General features: G+C 43.1%; 2 protein-coding genes across 5 annotated transcripts in view; one reads left to right on the forward strand and one right to left on the reverse strand.

The window, feature by feature from the left end:
• Positions 1-26,224, forward strand: part of LOC311021713 (uncharacterized protein) — a 441,358-nt gene that overhangs the window by 145,560 nt on the left and 269,574 nt on the right. The window lies entirely within an intron of this gene.
• The window catches only part of kalrna (kalirin RhoGEF kinase a), a 138,394-nt gene that overhangs the window by 17,087 nt on the left and 95,083 nt on the right, over positions 1-26,224 (reverse strand). For 2 of the 4 annotated variants that reach the window (XM_084023806.1, XM_084023807.1), the window contains exons 39-55: positions 22,520-22,598; positions 22,046-22,213; positions 9,881-10,087; positions 8,838-8,920; positions 7,385-7,531; positions 6,963-7,058; positions 6,054-6,172; positions 5,316-5,382; positions 5,029-5,132; positions 4,864-4,933; positions 4,685-4,771; positions 4,001-4,093; positions 3,538-3,588; positions 3,290-3,367; positions 2,957-3,142; positions 2,543-2,714; positions 2,036-2,253 (exon numbers count right to left, since the gene is read on the reverse strand). In XM_084023806.1, the coding sequence (XP_083879932.1) occupies positions 2,036-2,253; positions 2,543-2,714; positions 2,957-3,142; positions 3,290-3,367; positions 3,538-3,588; positions 4,001-4,093; positions 4,685-4,771; positions 4,864-4,933; positions 5,029-5,132; positions 5,316-5,382; positions 6,054-6,172; positions 6,963-7,058; positions 7,385-7,531; positions 8,838-8,920; positions 9,881-10,087; positions 22,046-22,213; positions 22,520-22,598 (2,025 nt within the window). The remainder of the gene's footprint in view (positions 1-2,035; positions 2,254-2,542; positions 2,715-2,956; positions 3,143-3,289; positions 3,368-3,537; positions 3,589-4,000; positions 4,094-4,684; positions 4,772-4,863; positions 4,934-5,028; positions 5,133-5,315; positions 5,383-6,053; positions 6,173-6,962; positions 7,059-7,384; positions 7,532-8,837; positions 8,921-9,880; positions 10,088-22,045; positions 22,214-22,519; positions 22,599-26,224) is intronic. The other 2 variants (XM_084023808.1, XM_084023809.1) reach the window with 1 other exon arrangement.

The following is a 26,224-nucleotide window of genomic DNA, read 5'->3' on the forward strand; positions in this document are numbered from 1 at the left end:
ACAATATTTAACCTAATCATCATTAAACTTGCAGATTATGTTGACATATGTCCCTGGAACATATCCTGAAAGTTTTATTAAAATTGACCACTCGGGGGCGCTACAGTAAATCAGCCATTTTTCAATTGTAAGGTTTGTATTTTAACTGACTCCTCCTACACCGTTGATCCGATTCCTACCAAACTTTTTGAGCCTGTTCTAGAGGCCTCGACGATTAAAAATGATCAAAAGGTCTTACATAAATCCTACGGGAGCGCAATTACGGCACCCTGAACATGGACGAATTTCATGCTTTGCCACAATACTCTAAACTGTTATAACTTCAGTGTCCATTGTCCGATCATGTTCAAACTTCTCACATTTGATGAGAATCCCACCCTGAACACGTCTGCACTGCAATTTTGACTCACAATCAGAGCGCCACCTATTGGCGACATGAAATATCATGTTTTTACACCCGTATAAGGTCAGAGTGTCGTGGAACTTTGCACCCCAGTCAAGCGTGATGACTTCAATCATCTGATACAATGATCAACACGACGATTAAGGCAAAAGAGAGGACTCAGGCAAGGGACGACCGGCAACGTGGTGGTGGCCGGGGACGACCCGCGCCGTGGCTGTGGCCGGGGACGACAGGCGCCAGCCGTGGCGGTGGCCGGGGACGACCCGAGCCGTGGCGGTGGCCGGGGACGACAGGCGCCAGCCATGGCGGTGGCCGGGGACGACCCGCCCCGTGGCGGTGGCCAGGCCAAGCGGTCCGACACGTCAGGCGGCCGTAGCACTAACCGAGTTACGTGCCATGCGAGGGCCCGTTATCACTGCTCGCAGTTTTAATTATTATTATTATTATTAGAGTCGGAGCACCCACACAGCTAGGCGAAGGCCCTATTGAAACTGGAAAGATTTTTATTTTCATTATTATTTTATGCGTTTCAGGGGTAAAATTAGGTGCTTGGGCTACTAACAAAGTAAGGCAAATCTGCACATCTGTCCAGTTTGGGAAAATAGCTAGCATAGCAGCTCGCCGGCTCACCCTTAAAAGTTGTAGCCATGTCTGGCTCTTGATTGGCTCAGGCAGGTGTGTGGGCGGGACCTCGATACCTTGACAACCAGTGATCCGATCACTACTGCACGGACTCAAAATTACATAAAAATCTCAAGATGGCAGCTCATGTATCCGGCATATTTCAGCTTCCCGATTGTACAGTGGGAGGATGTGGAGACGCGTCGCCCATATATGTACCGACGACTGTTAACGGCCAATAAATACTTTGCAGGTATTATGGTGTAAGTATGGGAGAGATTGACACAGCCATGTTTGTTGTAAGTTGACTCACAGAAATAACAACTTAAATCCACATGACATACTTTAGAAAAGTTAAGTGCTAAAACTGCAACCCCAACAGAACAGCTGACCATTCATCTTCCTATTGGGGAATATAAATATCAGCGGCACACATCTCCAACTACCTGCATGTTGGAGGCCACAAGGGACTCATTTTAAAGGCTGTCATACTATATAACCTTAAAGAGCGTTCCCTTGTGTTCCATCATTTTAAATGTCATTTAACGTAAGATTACAAAACTCTAAAAGTAAAAGTTCTTTGTTACATTTCTCCCTTGAGGAGGGTCAAGGTACTTTGAAGTAGAGCTCGAGTGTCCAGCCTGCAACCAGTTTTCAGTCCAAGTAGGCCAGAAAGAGAACAGCTCGGTGTGTGTGTATATATATATCAACCCACACAGTATGCTGCTACACCTGCAGTAGCCCAGATTTTAACCTCGCCTTTTAGGGAACAGGAAGTTGAACAGACAGCATGAAGGGGGAAAAGTGTGCCTCATGCCCTAGTTCACCGGCTGGCGACTTCTAAATCATAAAAGTGCCAAAAGTAGAGGAGCTGTGCGTCCAAACCGACGCCCTGAAAGCGGCTGCTCTTGAATTGCAGATCAATTCTGAAACATCATCCAGACTTCTGACAAAAACCCTGAACAAATGTAAAGTTCCTCTTCCATCACCAGGATGTTTGCAGGAACTCACCCTGGAGTCGAAACACGTCGACCCGCCGTTGGAGGTAGACACCTTCATCTGGCTCCTCCCCCGCTCTGCCTCCTTGTCGCCGAGCCCGACCGCCGAGGACGGGCGGCTGTGAGACGTCATGGTGGGCCGGTTCCCTGAGGACGAGCGGTTTCTGGTCAGCGAGGAGCTGCTACCTGCTCCGCCCTTCTCCTTCTGGTACTCGATGGGAGACTGGAGAGCTACAATCACACACACAGAGGGAACAGTTATACTTTCTGTGGCTTCGTATCCAGGCTCCAGATGTTTTGTTCTTTCTTCCTGAGTTTTGGATCCTGTTTGATGTGCTGTCGTTAAAGTCTGACAAAGTTTGTGCATGTTTTAGCGGATTATACATATTACTGCCGCCGTTGATTTAAATGTACTTATGTACACATAGGTCCATTGTCGATTGCTGGGCGACGTCATGCTTCAGAGGACAATATTGTAGGTGTGTGTGTAAATGTGCGTGTTACGTCTGTGTTTTCTCACCAGACAGGAAGTTGCTCTGAGCGTCGAGGACGTCCTGGATGTGTCGGACCCAGACCTGCTTGACGTCGACGTTGGCGGCCTGCAGGGTGAAGCGCTCCGACGAGCCGCGGCACGACACGACGAACTTACAGGGATCGTTATCTGCGCTCTCCTCCAGACCCAGGTAGGACAACTGTGTGGGAGGGGAGGCAAGGTGACGCAAGGTGACGCATGCTGCATATTGTATGTTGGAGGGCGAGTGTGTGTGTGTGACATTGTTGTGTCCCAGGTTATGTGTTTGAGAGATGTTTCAGACAGCAAGTGGACGAAGGAAAACAAACACTATGATATGATAAAATAAGTCACACTTTAAAATGGGCATCCATAATGAAATCCCCCCCCCAGAATAAACAAAAAGACCCATCGTCTGCACACCTTGATGCTCTTCTTGAACTGGTATCCCGGCGTGGTCGATCCTTTCCTGAGCAGCTCGCTGAAGATGACGATCTGTTCAAAGAGGAAAACTCGCCGCTCTTTGGAGCGCGACAGGACGCCGGCGTCCTGCTCTGTTACAAAGAAGGTTTCCTGCTGCAGCAGTTTACCCTGAGAGGTCAATTTACCCTGTAAAGACAATGAATCGTTCAACACAATTCATTCAATACTCACTGGCCAGTTTTTCTTTTAGAATTATTTCCAAAAAAATAAACGTGTGGAGGGTGTACAGAAATGACATGTCGCCGCTGAGTGCAAATCTGTTACTGAACGTACCTCGTATCCCTGCAGCCGACCCAAATTCATCATGTCATTACACAGTTTCGGGACCTGAGACATCAAATCTACTGCTTTCTGTAAGAGCCAGAGAGGATTATTGAAATGCTTGGTTATGTGTTTACTTCAGGTGTGTGTCCCCGTCTTTGGCTGGACAATGAGTGGGAGCATTAACAGATTAAATCTACACGTCCTGGGTTCAGGCAGGGCGAATACTTTGTGCATTTGCAATTAAGTCGTGTTTTTACCTCGATTTGTTCGCAGTCGATGCCTGCCTTGGAGCTGTACTTCAGGAAGTCCTGAGGAGAAACATGACCACAACTTCAACGCTATGATTTCAATAAGTCACTGTACCCGGAATGTCACACCGGCATGTGTTAGGTAAATGAAGATGCCCTCTATACACACAATTAAAACTCTATAGGAGATGACACATTTCAATGAAAATATTTACAGCGTAACCTGTTGTGGAGCCTACCAATAACCATTTCAGGCAACTTATTACACACAGAAACCAAACACAGTGAGTTGAGAGTCCACGTACATGCAGGGGATTACAAAAAATGCATTATAGATGAAAGTAAAGGTGATTATTATAAATTATTTATAAATTCTCCAATTATTGAAGTTGCATGTGAAAGGCAATGTGATTAATCAGATTCCCAACAAATCTCTTTTGCCATTCAATCAGAGAATGTGTGCGTATGTTACCTTCAGCAGCAGCTGGTATTTGGTGATTCTCTGGATTGGTTTGATGAGGAAGTCGCTGATGGTCAACCTGGACTGGGTGTCCTGCTGGATTCCCTGGAAGACAAACACCAACAGCTTCTCTTTCATCCATTTGCCTGATTCAGTCATTCACAAAGACTGGGTCAGGACGCAGAGGTGGGTGGCTGGAGATCTTATATCTATATCTATATACAGTATATCTATATCTGCAGTACACCTTTGCGCCACATGAGGGAGCCTGAATGTTCTGATAATTATAGCCTATTATAGCATTGAATCTAATATGAAGGGCTAGCATATATACTGTTTGTTTTACTGAAGAGAGAGAGAGAGAGAAAGAGAGAGAGAGAGAGAGAGAGAGAGAGAGAGAGAGAGAGAGAGAGCAAAAAGGCTTTTCTTAAGTATTTAACCTCTATTTAACCTCCATCTGTTTGTTTTTAATAACACATATATAAAACAAAGTTGTGATTTATCAAAAGTAATTCCTTCAAAATGGCTAGTTTACCTATTTAAGATGATAAAGTGATAAAAGAACAGTCATTCTCATTTATAGAGAAGACCTAACTGGGTCGCTATGATTTGTCATAAAAACACACTCATATATTTATATAAAACAGACTTCAAGCTTTTTCTTCACAGAAATAAAAAAGTGAAAACATAACTTACATCAAAAAAGGTGTCATATTCTGCTACGATGAACTCTGACTTTGGCTTATTCTGACAATAAACCACATACATGTGGAGTCTTCTCTCCTGTAACACAAACATTTGTTCAGAGAGCCGATCAAATGTATTGCAACAGCACAAAGTCATCGTCGTCGTCACCACCACAGTGCTCCACTAACATGTTTGATGAAGAGCTCCGGAAGGTGCTCATGGTCCTCCAGACATTTCTCCAGCTCTCCTACGAAGAAGCTGCCAGAGACAGAAGAAGAGGGGAGTTTTCAGTCAGCACCACGGATCCCTGTTTGGGTCAACTTCCAGTCTTTGGACAGCCGAGCTGAACTTACTCTCTGTGCCAGTCGTAGATCTGGTGGATGTTCCCGAAGACGATTTTGTCTTTTCCTTTCATGTCATCAGGGACGCCCTTCTCCTCCACCCTCTTCATGAAGCCCTGCAGGGTCACAGAAGGTCGTAGTAGTACACAGTTATTGTTGGACAGTTATTTAAACATTATGACCTTGGGTGTAAATGGAAGCTGAACCTCAGCAGGACAGCCAATAGGCTTTGATTATAGAAGTCAAGTTGCAGTTAGCCTCATTTTTTTATCCTAACCCTAATGAAGTTGGTGACTCACCTCCACCACGATGCCCAGGTCTTTCACGTAGTCCTTCTCTGTCTGGATCAGCTCGTTCAACACAAACCTGGGCAGAACAAACATGGACCTCCAGCATTATCACTGTAACCAGGACTTACTGGTGCAACTGGTCACTCAACCTCACCCGATGCTTGGCATTTAACGAAGAAGTACACTAAAGGCGTTAACTACAAGCACATAGGATTCTTTGGCTTTTCCCCATAGGAAACCCCTTATTGGTTCCTGCTAGAACTATTTACAAAGGTTCCACATGGAACCCTTTCAGAGGGTTCTGCCACAAACCCAAGATAAAAGGCTATTCCTAGAACAATCTGTTAAAGTTCTACCGAGATCCCCCTAAAGGTGTTGTACAGAGAACCCTTCTATGGTGCAATGGTTGCACCCTAAACTCTCTCTAGAGGTTCTATGCAGAAACTATCCACATTCTGAGGGTTAGGGGTAGAACCCACACAGGGGGTCCTACCCTTCCGAATTCCAAGGGTTTCCTCTAGGAACCACCGAGGGGGTTCTAGTGAGTACCCTTTCATATTGCAAAGGTTTCATCTAGAACCCACCCAGTTGGATGAGGGCTGATGTTCGGGCAACGTAACTCACAACATTTTGATGACAAGGGTCTTACAAAGAACCCTTGAAAAGGGTAGTATTTCTTGAATTAGAAGCAGTTGTGGCAGTAAACGTAGTAACAGCAGTTCTGTAGTAGTACGCTACAGTACTCACATCCGTCCCCTCATAGCTTTGGCTCTCTGCTCCAGTTCAGGGTTTCGTGGCTGGACGGGAGTGGTTTGCTCCGGCGGAGTGATGGGGGAGAAGCCAGGGTACGCTCCTGGTTCCAGAGTCTGACGACAGGAGAGGAGGTTAGTGTTTTAATGAGGATTCAATCTATTTTCCTTTTGTCATAGAATCAGGAAAGCACAGAAGTGATTTATCTCAAAAGGCCAGAATCATAGATTTGTCTCCAATATGAAAAACATTCAACACCCATCATCTTAATACACTCAATTCTTTCAAGAGCAGCAGGAGCCTGGTCTTTAGTAGCCTCATAGATCTCATCCCATCAACCGATTCCTGAGTTCACAGTGAATTTATTTACCTGCAAACAATATTTTCATACAGTAGATCACAACATGATGATGCTACCGAAACCACATCAGCTCTTATTTAAAAATGATGCTTCTTCCTTCAACTTGTGGATTCCCACAGGGCCTTGATCCAGGCCGAACATAATCATTACACATCCTAATATATACAATTTATGTGCAAATATCAATGTATTCTTTTGAGAAGGATAGTATACAGCCTGTTAACCGCATGACCAAGTTCAGAAGGAGCGTGATCATGAATGGCTGTTTCATTCTAATTGGATTTATGACATATTTCAGATTTTTTGGCCCTGGTCCAGGACAACGTCTGTGTACGTTCTGATAGACATGTTAACACAAACATGCAGGCAAGGGAAAAAAAATAAAATCTATCAGGAGAGCAAGAGCATGTTAAAGTCAGCCACAGGAAGGTAATAGTGTTGGCAAAATGGCATCATTAAAAGCATTAGTAGTTTGTGTTTGCAGTGATGTAACTACAGACAACTACCGCTGGATTACTTTGACACCGACGATCATACACACTCACCATCTTGGTTTTAACCAGTTTTTCTATGGCGCTAACCAGCTCTGCAGCGCTGGGCACCTCAGAGGACGTCTGCAGAGACGTTAGCAAGGATGAAGACTGAGAGAGGAAGAGGAGGATCAAAAGCAAAGAGCATGTTAGAAAGATTCGGATGTAAAGGCAGGATGTGGAAGAAACAAAGTCGACTTATTGCAGGAGAGTAAAAAGGAAAGAAAAACGGCAGTGGAAGAGAGGAAAGCAGGTGGACACACCGCAGGATTAATGCCGAATGAAAAGGTAAAATACAGGGAAAAAAGTTGTTAGTGGAGGGATAAATTCTAAATAAAGGTGTTTCAGCCCACATGCTTTTTAACATCCAGTGAAGATCGAGTTCAGGTTCTAAATGACCAACATCAGGAGAAATCATCCTCCTCTCCCCGTCTCACCTTCTCATCCTGAGCCGAGGGGTCCTTGATGATCTTCATCGGGGGTGGAAGAGGGTTGTGGGCCTCCTCGTCCTGCTCCTCCTCCCCGCCGCTCTGCATCCCAGACGGGGTCTTAGAGAGGAGGTTACCCTCCTTATTGAGGGATCCCTGTAGGGGCACAGAGACAGAATACACACCTATTAACGAGACATCCCTTTTTACCATTCTCCATTTCAAACACCGAGCAAATTCATCCTAAGCAAGATAAGGGAGTGAAAGGTGTCTCACACACCTGGTTAGACAAACTCTCTTGGCTGTCATCGGTCTTTGCTGCTAATTTTTGATAAAAAACAAAACTTTCAACATTTCCCCTGGATAATTATATTTTCTTGAACAGTCATCTGATGTATGCATCATAGTATTTTTAATTAAAAGCTAATTCACGACGCTTGTCCCTAGTAGGGTGTTTGGTTTAAAATAATAATACAGATTAACATTATTAAAAATAGGAAGTGAGAAAAAAAGGCAAAAGGGTAGTTTGAGCAAATTCTGTAGAATGGGATACCTACAATTGCCTTCTGACGTTGCTCGGGAACGAGAAATGAGTAAAAGAGCATGCGGATGCTGAGTCATGCTGCATTTTAAATAGTTTGGGGAAGAGCTGATGAATCGCAGATAAATTCATCTGCATAGTTCTGGTCAGGCCGATGAGTTAGTCCCTCATTTGTGGAGTAAAACTGAGCCAATTTCGTCAGTCGAAAAACCTATAAAAAGCCGCATTTGACTTGAATGAAATACATGTTTGTTTAATAAACACAGGCTTAAAGGGATAGTTTGAGTTGTTTTTAAGTGGGGTTGTATGAGGTACTTATTCATAGTTAGTGTATATACACCGTGATGGTTTTTATTATTATTTAAAATATTGTCACTTCTACTGTGCCATCAGACAGCCCAGAGTTTTTACATCGTCAGGAGTTTGGTCACATGTTTTGTCTGCGTGGGTGTATTTGTATGTCAAAAGAACTGTATTAGTTACTCACTATGACATTAAATGAAAATATTATTTTTTAACACAGGACACCAATTCATGTCGTTTTTATCACACATTACATGTGTGAGTCTGACTTACACATTACACATTATTGATGCAAACCCTGAACAGCAACAGAAATGCAATGACCTAGATGAAGTTGTGGTTGGATGTTAGAAAGGTTATTTAAAGACCTGTCGACACATCAAAACAAAACAAAAAAGGGGAAGGGAGTATTTTGATGACTAGTGTTGCTGCTGTGGTACTCTGGGTAAGACCGCAAGTGTGTTGCAAAATCATCAAGACTAAGAACCAACTCATCTGGATACAAGTAGGCAAAAAATACTTTCATTCCCTCCTGAAAAGGAGTCCGACCCTGAAATACCATTTATCAACCCCCCCCCCCCCCAAAGAAACATGCTATTCTTGACTCTCACTGCTTACCTCATCGATGTCATCCTGCAGGGTAGGGTCGGGCTGTCCCAGGTCAATACTCTTCCTGCTTTCCTCTCTTCCTGGTCCTGTTCCTGTCAAATCAACCACTTCATTAGCATCTAGGTATTCTACCGAGGATACATTCTGGCAGTATGTCTCACTTCAAACAGCATGGAGTCACTTTGACAGATTCAATGCAAAGAAATACTATTTTGCCAGACACACGGTGATGCAGGTGCAAGCAGGATCTTGCATGCAAACTTTCCTGGTGAGTGTTATTCAACACCATGAACCATAGAGCAGGTTCATTAAGGTCTTTGCAACAGTATCACCAGGCTGATTTCCACAGTTTATCAAACAAACCAAAACCAATGGCTGCAAACGAGCTGTAGCCGTTCCATGAAAGGGAAAATGTATGGTATTGCTTTGAAATGTGGCAATTTGTATCCGAAGAGAGCTGTCTTTTAGCTGTAAAGCAGTAAATCTCAGTTCAAATTCATGTCGAAGGAGCTTATTTGATCAACCTGACTATAACCATTTCTTAAATTTTGAGTGAAAGAGCTGTAGACAGGCAGCAGCTGCCAAACAGGCAAGCGGGGAATGTCATTTACATCCACTAATACTAGTGTTAGTGTGTGTGTTTTTGCCATGACAGGCTCTGCTTGTGTATAAGCTATGGACGGTGAAAACACTAAGTGTGGAATGGGCAGAGTTTGTTGTGTTAGAGCACAGAAAGTGTAGCTAAGTGTTATCTAAACTATTTCCAATGTCACAGCTGAACATGTTGGACCAACATTTCAACAATGTGGGTGAGGGATTTGAATTGAATGGCTTGCCAGCATTTAATTAAGCCACGTAAACGGATATTCAGATTTCACAAAGAGACTTCATCGGCCGGCTGCCTGCAGTGTGACCAATTTCTGAAATTGTTGTCCTCGTTAGTCAGTTTGACACAAAAACACGGGGGAATGTGTTTGTAGGTTGGAACACAGCAAAGTGACCTTCAACTCGAAGTGTTGGTATCGCTGTGGTTTTGTTTGTTGATGTCTTACCCGTCTTCTTCTGTTTGTTGTTGGGCAGTTTCTTGACGGAGCTGCCGTGGCTGAGGCGGCGGACCGGACTGGTGAGCCACTTTCTCAGAGTGTTTCCGGAGCGTTTGGGTCCAGGAGAGCTGGACTGAAGAGAGGTGAGGGATGCCTGCGGCTGAAGGTTTGCGACGGACTCGGTCTTTCCGTCAGAGCTGCCAACGGGATAGTTTTCTGAAAGAAGTAAGATTGAGTTTACATTTAAGTGGGAACCAATCAACTGTCTGTATTCTGCTTCCACAGCATTCAATGTTTTCTAACTTAAGGTAAAAGCTCAAGAGTCTCTATCTTCTGTATGGTGACGTATTTGACCGTGAAACAGGAGGCGGGACACAGCGTTGGGAGGGATTTTAACCAGAAATCTCCACTTATGACTATTCCTAAAAACATATAGACACATAGAAAAAAAATGTTGTGGCTGTGGATGATGATAGAAAAGAGATACAAGATTCCCTCTTCAAAAAACTTTGACAATAAAAATACCTGGTTTTATGTAATGTTCAGATATCTGCACATATTTATTAAGAAAATGCCTGATTTGCACATTTAAACGCAATCTCAGAAATAAAAAATATTATTTTTATAATATAAAAAAGAATTGTCTCAATGTAGATAATCAATTGGGAAAGTAGAAGCATTGTACTGCATTTAAAGATAACCAGCAAATACATACGATCATTTACATGTTGATTATTTACCGAGATTGTATGACATATTTATCCATATATAACCATTTGGACCAGATGTCGTCATTCTGCAGAGTTTAGAGAAAATGTTTTGTCTGCAAAGCCTGAAACAACACAACAGTGTGTGTGTGTGTGTGTGTGTGTGTGTGTGTGTGTGTGTGTGTGTGTGTGTGTGTGTGTGTGTGTGGTTGTCATGTGTCAGCAGTGTGGTGGATCAGCTGCACTCACACACAGCTGGGAGCTATGTGCTGCAGCTGCTGTGGTGTTTCAGATAGGAACTGGAAGGTTAAGAGTCGATGGTTTCTCCTGAGTTGTTCCTGTTGTACTCTTTAATCCCATTTTAACTTTCTCTCCCTATCCATGCCCACCCTGATCCCCCTCCTCATCATCCCCGACCTGCTTTTTATCTGAACATCTATTTGTATTCACAAATGTCTGTTGCTGAGCTGTAAACCGCATAAAAACCCCCATGTGATATTCTGTTATTTCTGTATCAATGTTCCCTGTAAGACCAACAAGAAAATCCCTTTCACTTCCAGGAAGTATTATACGCCAGAACAAGTCAAAAGGTCAGCACTGCAACAATGTGCAAAAAGATGTGAGCTAGTTAACGTACTACCCAATACTTTTTAATATAGATTCATCTCAACCTCATTTCATATTGAATGGCATGAAGCCTGCGAGCTAGTTCAGGCTACACTATTTCCCATCTCCTCTTTCAGCTGTTCATGCCTCTGCAGGTGTTGCTGTCAGCTTCTTTCAACCCAATCCACCACCCCAGCATCCACCTGCAGGCTTCTCATCACTACCCATCATCTCTAAGTAATTATATCTGGGGAGCCTGGACGCCAACTCTACTCGTTAACGTGAGTTGTCTGACTGAAACTGAAAATACGGTTAATTCATTGAATAAAAAACTGGGGAGTTTAACGTAACGTACTTGAAATAAAAGCATCCCCGTGCTTTCGTCTGACAGCGGAGGTCACCTGACTTCATGTTGTGCAGCGCTGCAGGTTGATGAGTGTGTTTTAGTGGTCGCTGTGTTTTAGTTGTTATCCGACTGTGTCAGCCGAGTGACGGAGATAAAACGGTGTGTTCAAAACAGCAGCCAAGGTCACCCAGCGCTACTAAAGGTGCCTCCTCTCACAACACACACACACGGTTTTATAAAAGTGGAGATAATATTAGTCCATTTAGACAAAAGCATAAACAGCAACAACATGTATTTGACAGCCCTCCAAACCAACAATACACAAGCAATCGACAAATGAAAAGAAAGACCTAAATTATTTGACCATCAAACTTCTATCGAGTCGTTGCCGTCGCCTGGTCTTCACTACATTGTCTGCTAATTGCAAATTCTGCCCCACGGCTGCAGCATTGAGCGGGACATCACTCAGACATCAGGATGAAGTCGGTATCGAGGCTCGCTCCTTTCTCCCGATCACCACTTCACTGCTTTCCTCCCCGTCATCGCCCTGCCACCGTGTCCCAGTGGTTACTGAAGTGCTATTCACGAAATCCAGTCATGTGTTTTTAAGAGAGGAAAACATGTCATAGGTCACCTGTTCCCCTGTGCGTGTGCATTCACTAGAAACCAATGTCAGCCATTGAGTGGCCCCGACAGCTGGCTGACGACAGAAACTCATTTCGGACTTGAGTGCGCACAAACGGAGCGGAATGATAAGACGTCACCGCTGTAACTTCTCCTTCAGAGGACGCCGCCGCCGCTGGAGAAGCATGTCGTGCTGCCGCCGGCTGCTGGGAGCCGACCACTTACCAACAGAGTGCTGCAGGGATGACGTACGTCTGTCATCGCACTGGTTCCTTCGACCCTACATACAAGGTGCACTTATTCTGCGTCGTAGTGGTTCAGTTGTTAAATCGTCAGTAAAGTATGTGTCACTTGAACTTAGTGGCCCACAAAACATTCCTCTCGGCCTCATCACCTGTTGTCATCGAGCAAACTGGACGATCAGGTAATGATGCATCTTCATAGAAGACATTCCTCAGGTGGACTCATGATCTCGGATAAGGAGGCCAGATGAACAGCGCCAGGAGAGAGGGAACTTTGTTACACTGGTGGAGTAAAGGTGACTCATGCATGTCTGTCTTTGTGAGAGGAAGAGTCGAGGTGCTGTGGATGCCACAGCAAAGAAAGGATCAGTAACAGAAAACCAGACTAGCGCTCTTAACCCAGACTTCCAGGTCTGCATGACGCGGTAACAGAGGACCCAAGCTGTACTTAATGAGATTTTCATGGGGGGGGGGGGGGGCATTGAATAGTGTGTGTACTACGGAGTACAGCAGACGGCCAAAGTCAGGTGAGACCAAACAAGGAAGCTTTTGTTCGGCAGCTGATAGAAAGACAGACTGTCTTCTGTTATAAATCCTCATCACTCACTGTCTTTAATCACGCACACGCGCACGCGCACACACACACACACACACACACACACACACACACACACACACACACACACACACACACACACACACACACGCACACACACACACACACACACACACTCTTTGAATGGCTCTATTGATGAGACTATTGAAACTCCACACACAGGATTGCAGGTAAATGACAAACATACTCCAGGTAGAGAAGTTAACACTAACTATCCCTGTTAAATAAACGCATAGTAGACCGAAAAATCCATGGAATTAACTGCAAATCAGAAAAACGCACCATGAACCATGAACAAAAGCACGAAGGGAGATGATGAAGTAGTGTAGTATTTGTAAGTACAGTATGTGAAAAGTACTGACAATGTAGTTGTCTTTCCCTGAGCCGGTCTGATCTCCTCCCCTCATGCTCTTTGGTCAATGATGGGAAGTGACCGTAATCTGGGAAGATGACATTCTTCTCATACCTCTCTCTCTCCCTCCCTCCCTCTCTACATATTTGACAACAAACACAAACACTTTCTATGCAAACAGAATTACTGACCAGTAGAAGGGCACGTGGCCGCCCCAACTCGTCAATCGGGCTGCGTACCATTTGTTTCAAATTCAAGGTATCGGAATCTGTATCAAAGTTTTTCAGATACCACAACGGTACGTTTTGCAGTACTTTGTGTGAACACCTCGTGGCATAATAGGTGTTTCTATAAATGACTACAGCACATTTCTCTACTTTACATAAAATTGTAACAGTCCGTTTTCTTAAATTGACAGTTCAATTTAGAAAGCAAATTTAAAAGTCACATTTAAAGCTGGTTGCTTACAAGCTATTTATCACATGTTTTTAGTGGAGCACAGTTAGACTGAATCTTCTCCACAGTTAAACATGAGAGCAGAGGATATTAATGATTGCGTAAAATGTCTAGTGTCACAAATCAAAACGAGACGATAAACTAAGTTGTGGAAGGAAAACTGAAATGAAGATAAGTAACTAAGAAAAGGCAGAAGAGATGTTGGTCTCACTTCCACATCACTTTCTCACATTTGTTTTTAAAGCTGCAGAGGAAACTGTCAGATTACAAAGTGTATTTACAGGAATTGTTATGTTGAGATGATGTTGGGACAATTAAATTAAAATAGTCCTGTTACTCCACCGTTGCTAATAATGCCACCACTCACACTGACCAGACTTCTACAATACAAATAGACGTTTTAGAGTCTTGGTTCTAATTTAAAACTGAAGATCAGTCTGGCCACACTGAATCACAGCTGATGAAGCAGTCGTGCGAAGATTTTGCTAATGCTGGCTCTCTCTGTTATCTCTGCTGGGAAATGTTAAAAATCAACACTTGATGACTCATTTACATTTAGGTAAATGACCCCCCCCCCCCCCCCCTCCATCATATCAAAGAGACTGAATGCAGCAGTGAGTCTTGACCAAAACAAAGCTTGGAATAGTTAAGTTCATACAAAAAAAAAAAGCTACATTATTGAGGGAATCATTTTCCATTCTGGGAATAAATATATATAGACATAGATTTTCTTTCAAACTCTGAGACTGTCACTCATGAAGTCACCACTGTGAACAGTAGTTAACTAAGGCAGACAGTCACCTTTTTTATCCTGATTCTATGAATTGCCATGAAATGCACATATGATGTTAATTTGAAAGATAATTTTTGCACATCAATAAAGTCTGTCCTAAAACTGTGAAAGTATAAGACAGAAAACTTACAACGACTACACAGCCAAAAGTCACTTATGTGACTTCATAACTGTCTATCTCTGAACTTGCCTGGCGTTTTTTTCGGACCAGGATGTACAAGACACCTGGTGCTGGAGGTGTAGATTTCTTCTTATTTTACATTGGTAATTCAGAGCAAAATTCAAATGGGATCACAAATGGATTTGTTTCCTGTTGTTGACTACCGTAGATACGTTTTCCAAAATAAGCCATATATATGAATACATATATGTGAATAAGAAGTGAACGTAGTCACCATGTTGAGTTTGGCATTTTGGTTTCATCATCAATTCAGTCACAAGGTAGCTTTACCCTAAAGCATATTTTATCACCTATTTGACGATGTGGAACCATAATTAACCAAATGAACACTGCAGACGACTTGAAACTAGCTATTGAGAAAATAAACTCAACAATTATATCGTTGATGGATTCTATACAACTATGAATGACATTTGGCTCCATCTTCTCCTATTTACAGCCAAATAGATCACATTGGACCCATTTTGCTTTCACTGAAATCAGTGGCTCCGGGGCCAAAGTCCACAGTCTGTCCACACAGAGTGGAGTTAAACTTTAGCTGCATGCTCGTGCACAAACACCCACAGCGGAGGACAGACAGGCGAAGGGAATGTAATGTCGGTACTGTTTACGAACATGCTCGATAGTGAACGACACGTTAACAGCTATTCGCTGTATCCTCTGCTTCAGTCTCAAGTGCAACGAGATCTATACACACAGAGAGACGGAGAGAAAAGAGAAACTGAGACACGACCGTGCCTTCTCATGGCAACACACCCAAAGCAGATTTTTATCAGTATCAAAAAAATGTCAAAGGATGTGCAGCCCTAAATGATCCATCAGTTAAGTATGTATTGTATTTTAGTCCTGAAATGACCTCATTGAAAACATTTATTTGATAGCGTTACCAGCAATGGCATTAGCTACTTTACTTTTCACTCAAAAATGTCCATGATATTTATTGAGCAGATTTAAGCCTCCGGCACGTCATGATGTTCTTAATGAGTCGGGTATTTCCCATTATTCTAAAAAATCTTAAACCCCAAATGACCAAGTGCCTTTTGAAATGACCCAAATGTCCTGTGATCATTCTCTGGTGTTGAGGTTGGACTCTTTTGAAGTTGGACCGATTCTATTGTCAACTTTGAGAGGAAAGACGTGTATCTGTCTCCAAGAGGTCGCTCAAGAGGAAAGCATAACAAACAATCAACCAATAGTCTCCCTGAAAAGCACATGTTACTTATTTGCCTTAAACTACTTCTGACCTCTTCTTCCCAAAAACACACAAACCACAGACGTGGACTCAAATCAACTTTACAGTCCCAGTCTAAAGGGACTATTGGGACCTGAGGCTAACGTTTCAACACAGTTCTGCAGAAACACAACTTTAAATCATTCTGTTGCACTGGGATTTACGTTGTCGCTTTGCCTCATTGATAAATATCCATCATCATGATTGATCTGCAGCTAGATCTAGCTTTCTTTCACACTGTATGGTGTTTCCTCACTCTTACAGTCTATACGTCATGTAGCCGGATGTCTGAATGTAACCTTGTGACAAACAGGTCCAGACAGATCAACACTCATGAACCAGCCAACAGCGCTGAAAGACACAGGTCTTGTCCCTGTTTGTACAGACGGTGGTTGGAAATATCAGAAAATGATGATTACTATGACGACTCCAGTGGAGCCGCGGTAAATCCTACAGTGATGGCCAAAGGCTGCGTCAAAACCTGCCACACACACACACACACACACACACACACACACACACACACACACACACACACACACACACCAGCGCCTGACTGAATTACAGGAAGAAGAAAAAAACACGATTGCACAATCAGAGACAAAGAGAGAATCTGTCCTCTCCTCCGTGTGCGTCTCTCCCTCAGTCCACCTCCACCCCTCCGTCTGTCTGTGCAACACACAACTTCCTGTTTCACAATTCAAATGAAATGTATCGCTCTGCCTCCGTCCCACACACACACACACACACACCTGAGAAGTGTCAAGATTACTGGAAGACAGAAACCTGTCCTTACCTGCACACATGTACAAAACAAACATCCTAACTTGTAAAGCATGCAACACACACACACACACACACACACACACACACACACACACACACACACACACACACACACACACACACACACACACACACACACACACACACACACACACACACACACACACACACACACACACACACACACACACACACACACACACAGTGAGTCCCCTACGTCTCGTCCCACCTGTGCCATTGTAGCAGCAGCAGCAGCAGCGGGCGAGGGTCCATCGACAGCAACGCTTCATCCTCCCTCACACACACATTCTACACACACTCACACACACCGTCTGAGTCACACCACTGAAAGTGGCCGTCCCAACTTGTCAACCAGACTGACCGGGAGAGTGTGTGTGCACACCAAGAACTTCAAATCCACACTGCTGACATTCACCACAGCGAGGGAGAGAATGAGGGAGGAGGAGCCTACACACACCCTCCTTTCATTCTCAGACATAGTTGTTGAGTTTCCCTCCCTCCCTCCCATGCACACTTCAGTTCTCTGGAACAGAAGTCCATGTTAATAATCGTGGAGGGCTACTTTCCCCCCCATTGTGGAGATCAGAGACTCGGGTCCCAACACTGTGTGTGGTTTTGTACGTGTGTCGGGGAGAAAAGTGAGGGAATGTGTGTCTTAAGCTCCTTTCAGCCCGTTTCAGTCAGAATCTCAACACTGTTGGCATCATGTATCTGTGGAAGTAATCACCTTTTGGCAATGTAGAGACCCGCCGCGTAAATGTGCTCTAATGACTATTCAAATATGTAGACGGATCGGCAACGCTTACACAACATTCGCCAACAGCGACGATGCTGAAGAACTGGGGTGTGCATAAAGCCTAATACACTTTCTCATCAATCTCAAATATTTTGCCTGTTAGCCTGCAGTCCCACCGGACCATGACAAGACGTTTTCACTCATTTAGTGGATATTTGACCACCTGCTCAATGTAAAGCTTGAATGAATGAAAGATTTACCATGATGGTCCGATGATTATGTTTTTTTAAATCGCTCTTCTGCACGGACCAACATGAGACAAATCTCCTCTACAAGTTTGAACAGGTTCACTATTAGCACTTTCATACTGTGTTGCAGGTTATTCAAGTTTACATTTAACATCTCTCTCTGTGTATTTAATCTATTGTCACAGCAGTGCGATGATGAGTGCAGCAGCAGCAGCAGGTAAGACAACACACACATGAACTTAGCCTAGATAAAGTGCTTACAGCAACTCCGTTTCCCTGCAGTGTCCCATTTTATACACCGTGTACCTCAGCTTATGTTCCTCAGCAAGCTCTTATGAACTACCGGCCATGACTGCACACTTCGGTCTTTTACTCTGTGCCAGTTAATTAAATGAACACCCAGGGAACAATCTCATAACAAGGACAAATCTGCCTCAACGGGAAGCGAGAACAAACTAAATAGACTTACAGCACGGTGTAACTCTCAGTCACAGCTATTCACCGTTACGTTTACAACGATGATTCTCTCTTAGTTCCATCTGCAAACTCCAACGTGACTGATTTTCAGTTCAGTTCACTTAAGAGCTTCAGTGTCTTCACAGTCTTTCAGAGAGGACAAGGAGTCCTACTTTACAGAGCGGTCACAAGACTCACACACACGGGACGGGGCGGACAGACGGAAGACGCTGAAGCTCCAAAGACCTCTCAGAGGCTTAAATCCAGCCCACCTAATTACCTCTTTAAGATTAACTCACATTTTGACTCGTTCATTAATTACCACCTCACTGTTGAGTAAGCAAGCTGCCCAGTTCTGCATGCACACCATCAAACAATCCTACGAGGCGTTCCTGTGTTCGAGGGGAAGCCTGCAGGGGAACCAGGTGAAATAAACACAGCTGGTGAGGATTTATGTCCTGTGATGCTCAATGTGATACAGCTCGGCATGTCTCACTGCTGACTGCAGCTGAAAGTACGGTTCACAGCAAAATATACCCAGATACCCAGCAGATGCACGATGCCCTCCAAATAGAGTAGATAAAGGAAAACAAAGCCCCCTATTTGTAAGGATGTTTGCAGAAATGCTAATGATATGGCATGGTTTAGCAAATAATGCAAAAACTGGCAGAATTTGAGTGGTTGAAAGTTTGACATATGTGTTATACTCCACTTTATTGTGACAACAGATGGGTTTAAGCTACTGGGAGCTGTTGTAGTTAACGTTACATTGTTATAGATCATCTAACGACCAGAGATCGGAGCAAATCATTGTTTGGAAAGTCACAACTAAGTCTCCAGTCTTTGCACACTAGTCCTGAGTTCCAAGCTAAGACTGAGAAGGCTCTTTAACTTTGAACGGGTATTTTTCAAATAAATACAACTTTATGAAGATCTAAAACATCTATCTAAAAAAAACTAGTGGGGATTTAAGGGTCAACTTGCTGGGAATTAATTGTGTTGATGTTCGTCGATTTAGGAAATAAAGACAAATGCATTGGTTGTACATGATTGGTTGTACACTTTTTTATATGCTTTACAATCTTTGTCTTGGGGGGAAGTTATTTTCACATCAAAAGGCTCAAGCAACTCACTGGTGTCCAAGTCGAGTTGCAAGTCTCTTTCTTGGTTTTCTCAAGTCGAGTCTAAAGTCATCCAAATTAACTAATCTACTAACTAATCTAAGCCATGTGACTCCAGTCCATACCTCTGCTAATAACTGGAACTATGTAAGAGACTCTCTGGGTGACAGCTGTAGATGGGCCGAGGATTAAGCAAACTAACAGATAATTAAAGAAGAAATAAATCACACATTGTTATGTGTTTATGATAACAGAAGGAAACGGCACCTTTTAGATTTCAAGTTACATTCATGTTGACCATTTGCACGAGTTAAAGTCGATCTAAAATCTGTTAACTAGTTGTTTTCATTTTGAATGAAGTTGTCCCTCGGCGAGCATCGGGCTTCTTTAACAGGTGCGTACGTGTGTGTGTGTGTGTGTGTGTGTGTGTTCATTTCCACGTGTTGCAGCTGCAGTTGTCCAATTTGCATCCCTCTACAGGAACACAAAACATTCTTTTCATCAGCGAGAACATTAAACACACCGTGGCTGCGACAGGCAAATCAGCTGATCTCACACTGTGTGGTTATGTGTGTGTGTGTGTGTGTGTGTGTGGTTGTGTGTGTGTGACTACATTGAAGAGAAATCTCCTATTCACGCAAACTTCCTACCTGATGTTTATAACCCTTGGCAATGCAAAAACTGGAAACGTGGTTGCACTGAGGCTATTTATACTATGTGTGTGTCTGTGTGCGTGTGTGTCTGTGTGCGTGTGTGTGTGTGTGCGTGTGTGTCTGTGTGCGTGTGTGTGTGTGTGTGTGTGTGTGTGTGTGTCGGAGGCAAGAAGTTTATGGTTGGTTTGTTCAACGTTCGGTAATCGGAAAGTCCTGATAAGATGTTAGGAAATGAGGGTGGGATGATGTGCTATCATTGCTTCAATCTGGGGGCCAACACACATGACTCTGAACGTAAGTAAGTGAGTAATCATGTTTAGGATCCACGCCCACTCTGCTGTTAAACTCCCTCATAATGACACACCGGCCCAACCTGCTGTGTGTCCAGCATTGATAACAGTCTGATGTCAGGTGGATCATATGCAGGCGGGAGGTGTGACAGAAACTCCACACTGCCCTCTGTGGGAACAAACAGGAACACTCCAATCCGTCTGTGTGTGTCAGTGTTCACCATGGTAACCATGAAGAATAGGTTTAAAGTCTTGGGCAGATTGTAGACAGTCACAAACATCAGCTGACAATATAAACATGTCGCTGAAGAGGTACAAGAAACAACAAAACCACATCATTTCATTTTTCAGTATCTTTCTAATGTCTCTCTAAAATGTCCCGATGGATGCAAAGGAGGCGTCCTCTCCACATTCTCTGACATTCCATTCAATCCATCAGTGAGATGGATTTTAAGACCATCTGTTTTAGATGCCGTCCTTATAAATAACGCAATCATGGACGATGGTAATTTAGCATTTATTTTTAGGATTTCTGTACAGGAATCCCATTTACACCAATGTGACAAAAACAAAAAAAATCCTGAAATTGATTATAATCAAACTGTCTCAAAATAAGTATCTTGTTATTTCAAGACATAAGTCGTTATTTTGAGATACGTTGTTTTTTCAAGATAGAAGTTGTTATTTTGAGATAAGTAAGTAATTACTCATTTAAGTCCTTTGAGATACAAATACATTATTCTATGATAAGTCAGCCATTACCTGGCAAGATAAGTCATTACTTAATTCACTATTGTAAGATTGTAAGATAGGTAGCCTGCTTTGCAATACTATGTCATTATTATTCATTAATCATAAGTCATCTATCTATCTATCTATCTATCTATCTATCTATCTATCTATCTATCTATCTATCTATCTATCTATCTATCTATCTATCTATCTATCTATCTATCTATCTATCTATCTATCTATCTATCCATCTATCTATCCATCCATCCATCCATCCATCCATCCATCCATCCATCCATCTATCCATCTATCCATCTATCCATCTAGACAGGTTTCATGTATATTGTAATGCCCCCATTTCACCAATAGAGGTCGATGCCAGATTACCTGATCTGACTAAAGAAAATGTTCTCTAGTTCTTGTGGACTAAAAAGAAAAGCATGATGAAAATTAAAGAAAGCATTATTTCACTCCAGAGATTTGTATTTTGAGTATCAGCTGAAACAAATCAGAGCTGGAACTACATAAGACTGAAATCCATCCAATCAGGACCCTTTAGCTAACTGGCTTTACGTGTGAAACTGTGTTGATGTCAAGAGAGTTTCTATTTAAACATCATGTGATGATATCCATGACATAGTTTATTCTGTTTCGGCCATGTGTGGAGAAAGCGGAGCCAGAGAAATGGCATGGACAAAGAAGATGTTGTGACCGTTCTTCAGTGACGACATGGTTGTCACACGCATCCACTGAACTACATTGATCTACAACACACCATGAAGAACATGATGATCCTGAGCCAGAAAAAAAGACATAATCGTATTACGTCTTTTCTATTTTTTTTATGTTCTAAATGTTACTTTTCAAAGTGTTATGCTATCTTCTAAGAAAGCTTCTGATTATTGTTGCAAACCGAGGCATGAACTACAAAGTGACGGGTTAGTGCGGAGGTGGGACTTCAGGTTTGCCCTTCCTACCTTTTCCCGAGCCGAAGAAGCAGTCCATCTCCACGCTGGAGCGGGAGTGGGACACGCAGAGTGCCGAGCTGGGAACCAGTCCCTCCTGTGGCGGGCTGCGTTCGGTGGTCCGGACCAGACACCAGCCGGGCCTCTCGCTCGGCCGCTCCAGGAGCTCCACCGTCTGGCCTGGAGACAAGAGCAGGCAGCTGTGTTACAGGGTGGCGCTGCAACTTCACACAATCTCATTTTACAAGAGATATGTTTCAGGTAAATATGTTATGCATCGTAGTTTCAAACAGTAAAACCCATTCTTAGATTTTTAAGTTCCTTTCAGCCCAACCTAAGGAATGTGCATAAAGCAAAGCTAACCTGATGTACTCGAGTTTAATACAAATGACCTAGAATCACTGAATTTACCTACCTATGAATGAACACAGTCAACAGGCAGATTTAGACTCAAATGTGAGAGAAGGACAGAGAGGTTTGTCTCACCGGTGCTGACGGACATCTCCGTGCTGCATCCTGCTGTGAAGTCCTGAAGGACGACGGTCAACTCGCAGCCACCAGAGAGCTGCGGACACAAAGGGGGGCGAGACATTTACACCTGTGCAGTCTCAAAACGCGACCAGTGCTTTCAAACGACGCCCTGCTCCCATGTGTGAGGCAAAGTATCACCAACTTCTAGCCTCAAAGATGTAATGTGAGGTTCTAAATCCACTTGATGGGAGAAGAAGAGAAACTTAATCCGTCAGTGTTTGCACAACAAACACTGAATATTTCCACACTGAAGTCTAAATTGTCCGCAGGCTGGAGGAACAGGATGAACAAGCAGCTGGGGGACATGAACTTTCTAAAGTTGAATAACAAACACTGAACAACACAGAGAAAGAGCTGAACTGAAAATGAAAAAAAAAATTGTGTGAACAAAATTCTTAATTAGTCCTCAAGCCAAGGACAAAAGGACTAGTGTTTGTTTTTATGCTTTCTGTTGCCACAAATGTTTCCAGGCAATATGAACCACCGCTCACTGACCTTTAGGAGGAGATGTAATCTGTTAGATCAATATCCCTGTTGTCAAGACAGTGATGCCATTTATCAGCATTATCTACCCAGAAGCTTGAGCCAGTTTTATGAAAATATGCCTTACACCTGTATTTCTCTATAGTATTTAATATTAACACATTAAAGTAACAACCATATTTAAAAAACATATTTTGTATTATTGATAAAGAGGTTAAAAGGGAGCGTTCACACCAAAATTATATATATATATAACTTCTTTTTCCAATTAGCGGTAGTGCTATTTATAGATCTAGACTGTTGAGAGACGTCTTTCCAGCTTCTGGTGCTCAACAGAAACGTCTCTTTCCAGAAATCACAGACCAGTTACTCAAGATAATCCACAGATGTAGGAACTATTTTGTTTCAACTGACCTCCACCCATCAACCATGCCAGCTTGCAGAAGGAAGCGTTCATCGACTCGATACTGCGAGCACACCTAGCACCACTGAGCTAGCCAACGTTAGCCGAGGGGGACGCCATTTATGTTTACATCTTGCTCCGCCACAAGCCTTTCATCCATGAGTAGACGCACGTGGCCATGATGCTGTTGGTGTAGTTTGTTAGAGAGAAAATAGTTCCTACATGAAACTGCTCACAACAAGGTCTGTGGATTATCTTGAGTAACCGGGTCATGATTTCTACTGTTGAGTTTTCTACTGTAGTTGTTGGGAAAAGCATGTTATTTTCTACATTTTGGAGTGAACTGTCTCTTTAAAACTCAACAACTCTGAAGCTTATCTGCTTCATCGGGCCGTGTGGGCATAGTTTGATCAGCTTTGATTGATAGTTACCACACAAGCTGCCAACTGTCAGCAAATTGACTTACTGCTAAATCCTGATTTGTGCTCCTAACCGTTCTCCACATGAGCTGGAAAAATGCCTTCACATTGGAGAAATGTAAATGGATGAGACTCAAACCCAGTCACAAGTTTTTCAAACTCACACAGAGCTGATGACTATTGGTCACACTGACCTGGATACTGTGACCTCAAGGAAATCATCTCAAGCAGCAGTTTTTATCAGCCGGACAATTTCAGAGTTAATGATTGATATGATTGACTGAAAGCAAAACGAGGTGAATATGTGACCCATAAACCTGTTATGTAATATTCACACCCACACACACACACACCCACGTACACACACACACACACACACTACAGTCAAAGTGCAGCAGCACACAGATGCATGCTGGAACGTAGAATGCAACAGAATCCAGCAGAAAAAGTTGTAGATGAAATTAAATGTGTGTGTTCAAAACAAACGAGGTCACTGATAAAGCTTCCTGTGCTGAGATGACCTGGGCACCTGTGTACTGTAGAAACACGCCGTCAGATGATGACAGCAGGGCTACGTGTACATACTGTGGAGTGTGTGTCAACCAGCCAAGCCACACATAACAGCACATCGGCTGGATCCATCCGTGTTTGACTCGCTCGCCGTCAGGCAGCACTCAAACACAAACGGTTTGCCTGAAAGCCACATCCGCTGTTTGCCTGACCGAGCGGATTACAACAACAGCCTTTAGCATTAGATGTGAATATGAAGGCATTTCTGTTTTAATGTCTTCAAGCCTATTGCAGTGTTTTCACATCATCTATAGTGGACTGCAGGCACATCCAGAAAAAAGTATTTTCCCTAGATAATAAAAACGTTTATCACAATCATAACATATTTTGAGTTGTATTTTGTGAGAAATAAGTATTCATTTAGCATAGTAAAGTGCATTTAAATTATTTATCACGTCTAAAATGTTATTTTTACTTGAAAGTCATTTTGCCGATATTCTTATCGGTCTTTAGACAAATTAAATGTGTGTATATTTTGGAATTAGTGAGGAGAACACATCCTGTTGTGACACACAGACGTGTGTTTTATCAGCTAAGCTACATTCATGTGAATTTTGACAACTAAAATTGGTTGATCATATGTGAAAAAGTGTTATCGGTCCACCAAGTGGGGAAAAAAACATCACTTTTCTGTGCAGAAGTTAAGCTCCTTGTCCCAGTGTCAGATGGTTAATAGCCACGTCATTTCTTATTAGTTTGTTCTTTCCTTTTTCCTGATCTGACGTGACGGTCAAAAGGACAGAAGGTGTTGAAAAACAGTACATATTGTAAAGTGCCTTAAGGTTTAAAAATAAAATTGACTAGACTTAACTGAACACTAAAAGTCAAAGATAAATCTATACGTATAACGATAATGAAAAGTGATTCTAGGATGTAAAAGTAATCTATTCCCCCCTCTTCCTCTACCTGCCTTGTCTGATCTACTCTCATTGTCTTGGGAAATGTCAGGGTGATTGTGTGCACACATGTGTAAGCAGGCACTGTTTGCCAGGCTAAAGATCTCCTAGCAACGAAGACCCCTGGTTCCTATTGAAAGGTGCAGGTGAGTTTATACCTGACAGATGGCCGCGCACACACCCAGGGTCAAAAGGCCCTGCAGCCCCCACGCAGGTGCCGCCACTTATTCTGCCTGATTAGACCTCGGCTTACGTTGAAGGCAGAGCAATGGAAGGAAATTATGACGCCACTGAACTCCATGCACCAACAAGAATTGCATCCGCTCCACTGCTGAGCGCCGGCGTGCCGCTGGTTACATAGTGGCTTGTTTGTGGAAACGTTGAATCTAGCAGCCAACTTCAAAACAATCCTGCGAAAATGGAATGTTTTCCCCTTTCTATCTGAATATATCTCTCCATATATCAGTCAGCATATGGGGACTAGAATCATCAAACGTGTGAACAACCAGACAGAGAATGAAACAAGATGTTCATTCAAGGTGAGAATTAAGAGACAGTTTTCAGCACGGATCCTCCTGACAGACCGACATCACCATCCAGCCGTCAGAGGGTGTGTCTGTCATATGACCAGCTGTGTGCACTGAAACCACACATTCACGCGGCAGCTTGTGACCGAGCAGAACAACACAACACACAACTGTTGCGTGAAGGAAACTTTCAGCTCGTCCCGATCTAGTGAATGGCGAGCCGGAGATTCTTCTGTTACTCTAGCGACGGGCGGAAATGCTTGAATGTCCTACAGCAGCCTTCGTTTATAAGTAGTTCAGGAATGGCAGCGTGAGGTTACAACTGTTTGCTTCCAAGAACTTCTAGTCTATATTTCATGGAG

The sequence above is a fragment of the Eutrigla gurnardus genome, assembly GCF_963514095.1.
Source record: "Eutrigla gurnardus genome assembly, chromosome: 12".
In the NCBI taxonomy this organism is placed as follows: domain Eukaryota; kingdom Metazoa; phylum Chordata; class Actinopteri; order Perciformes; family Triglidae; genus Eutrigla; species Eutrigla gurnardus.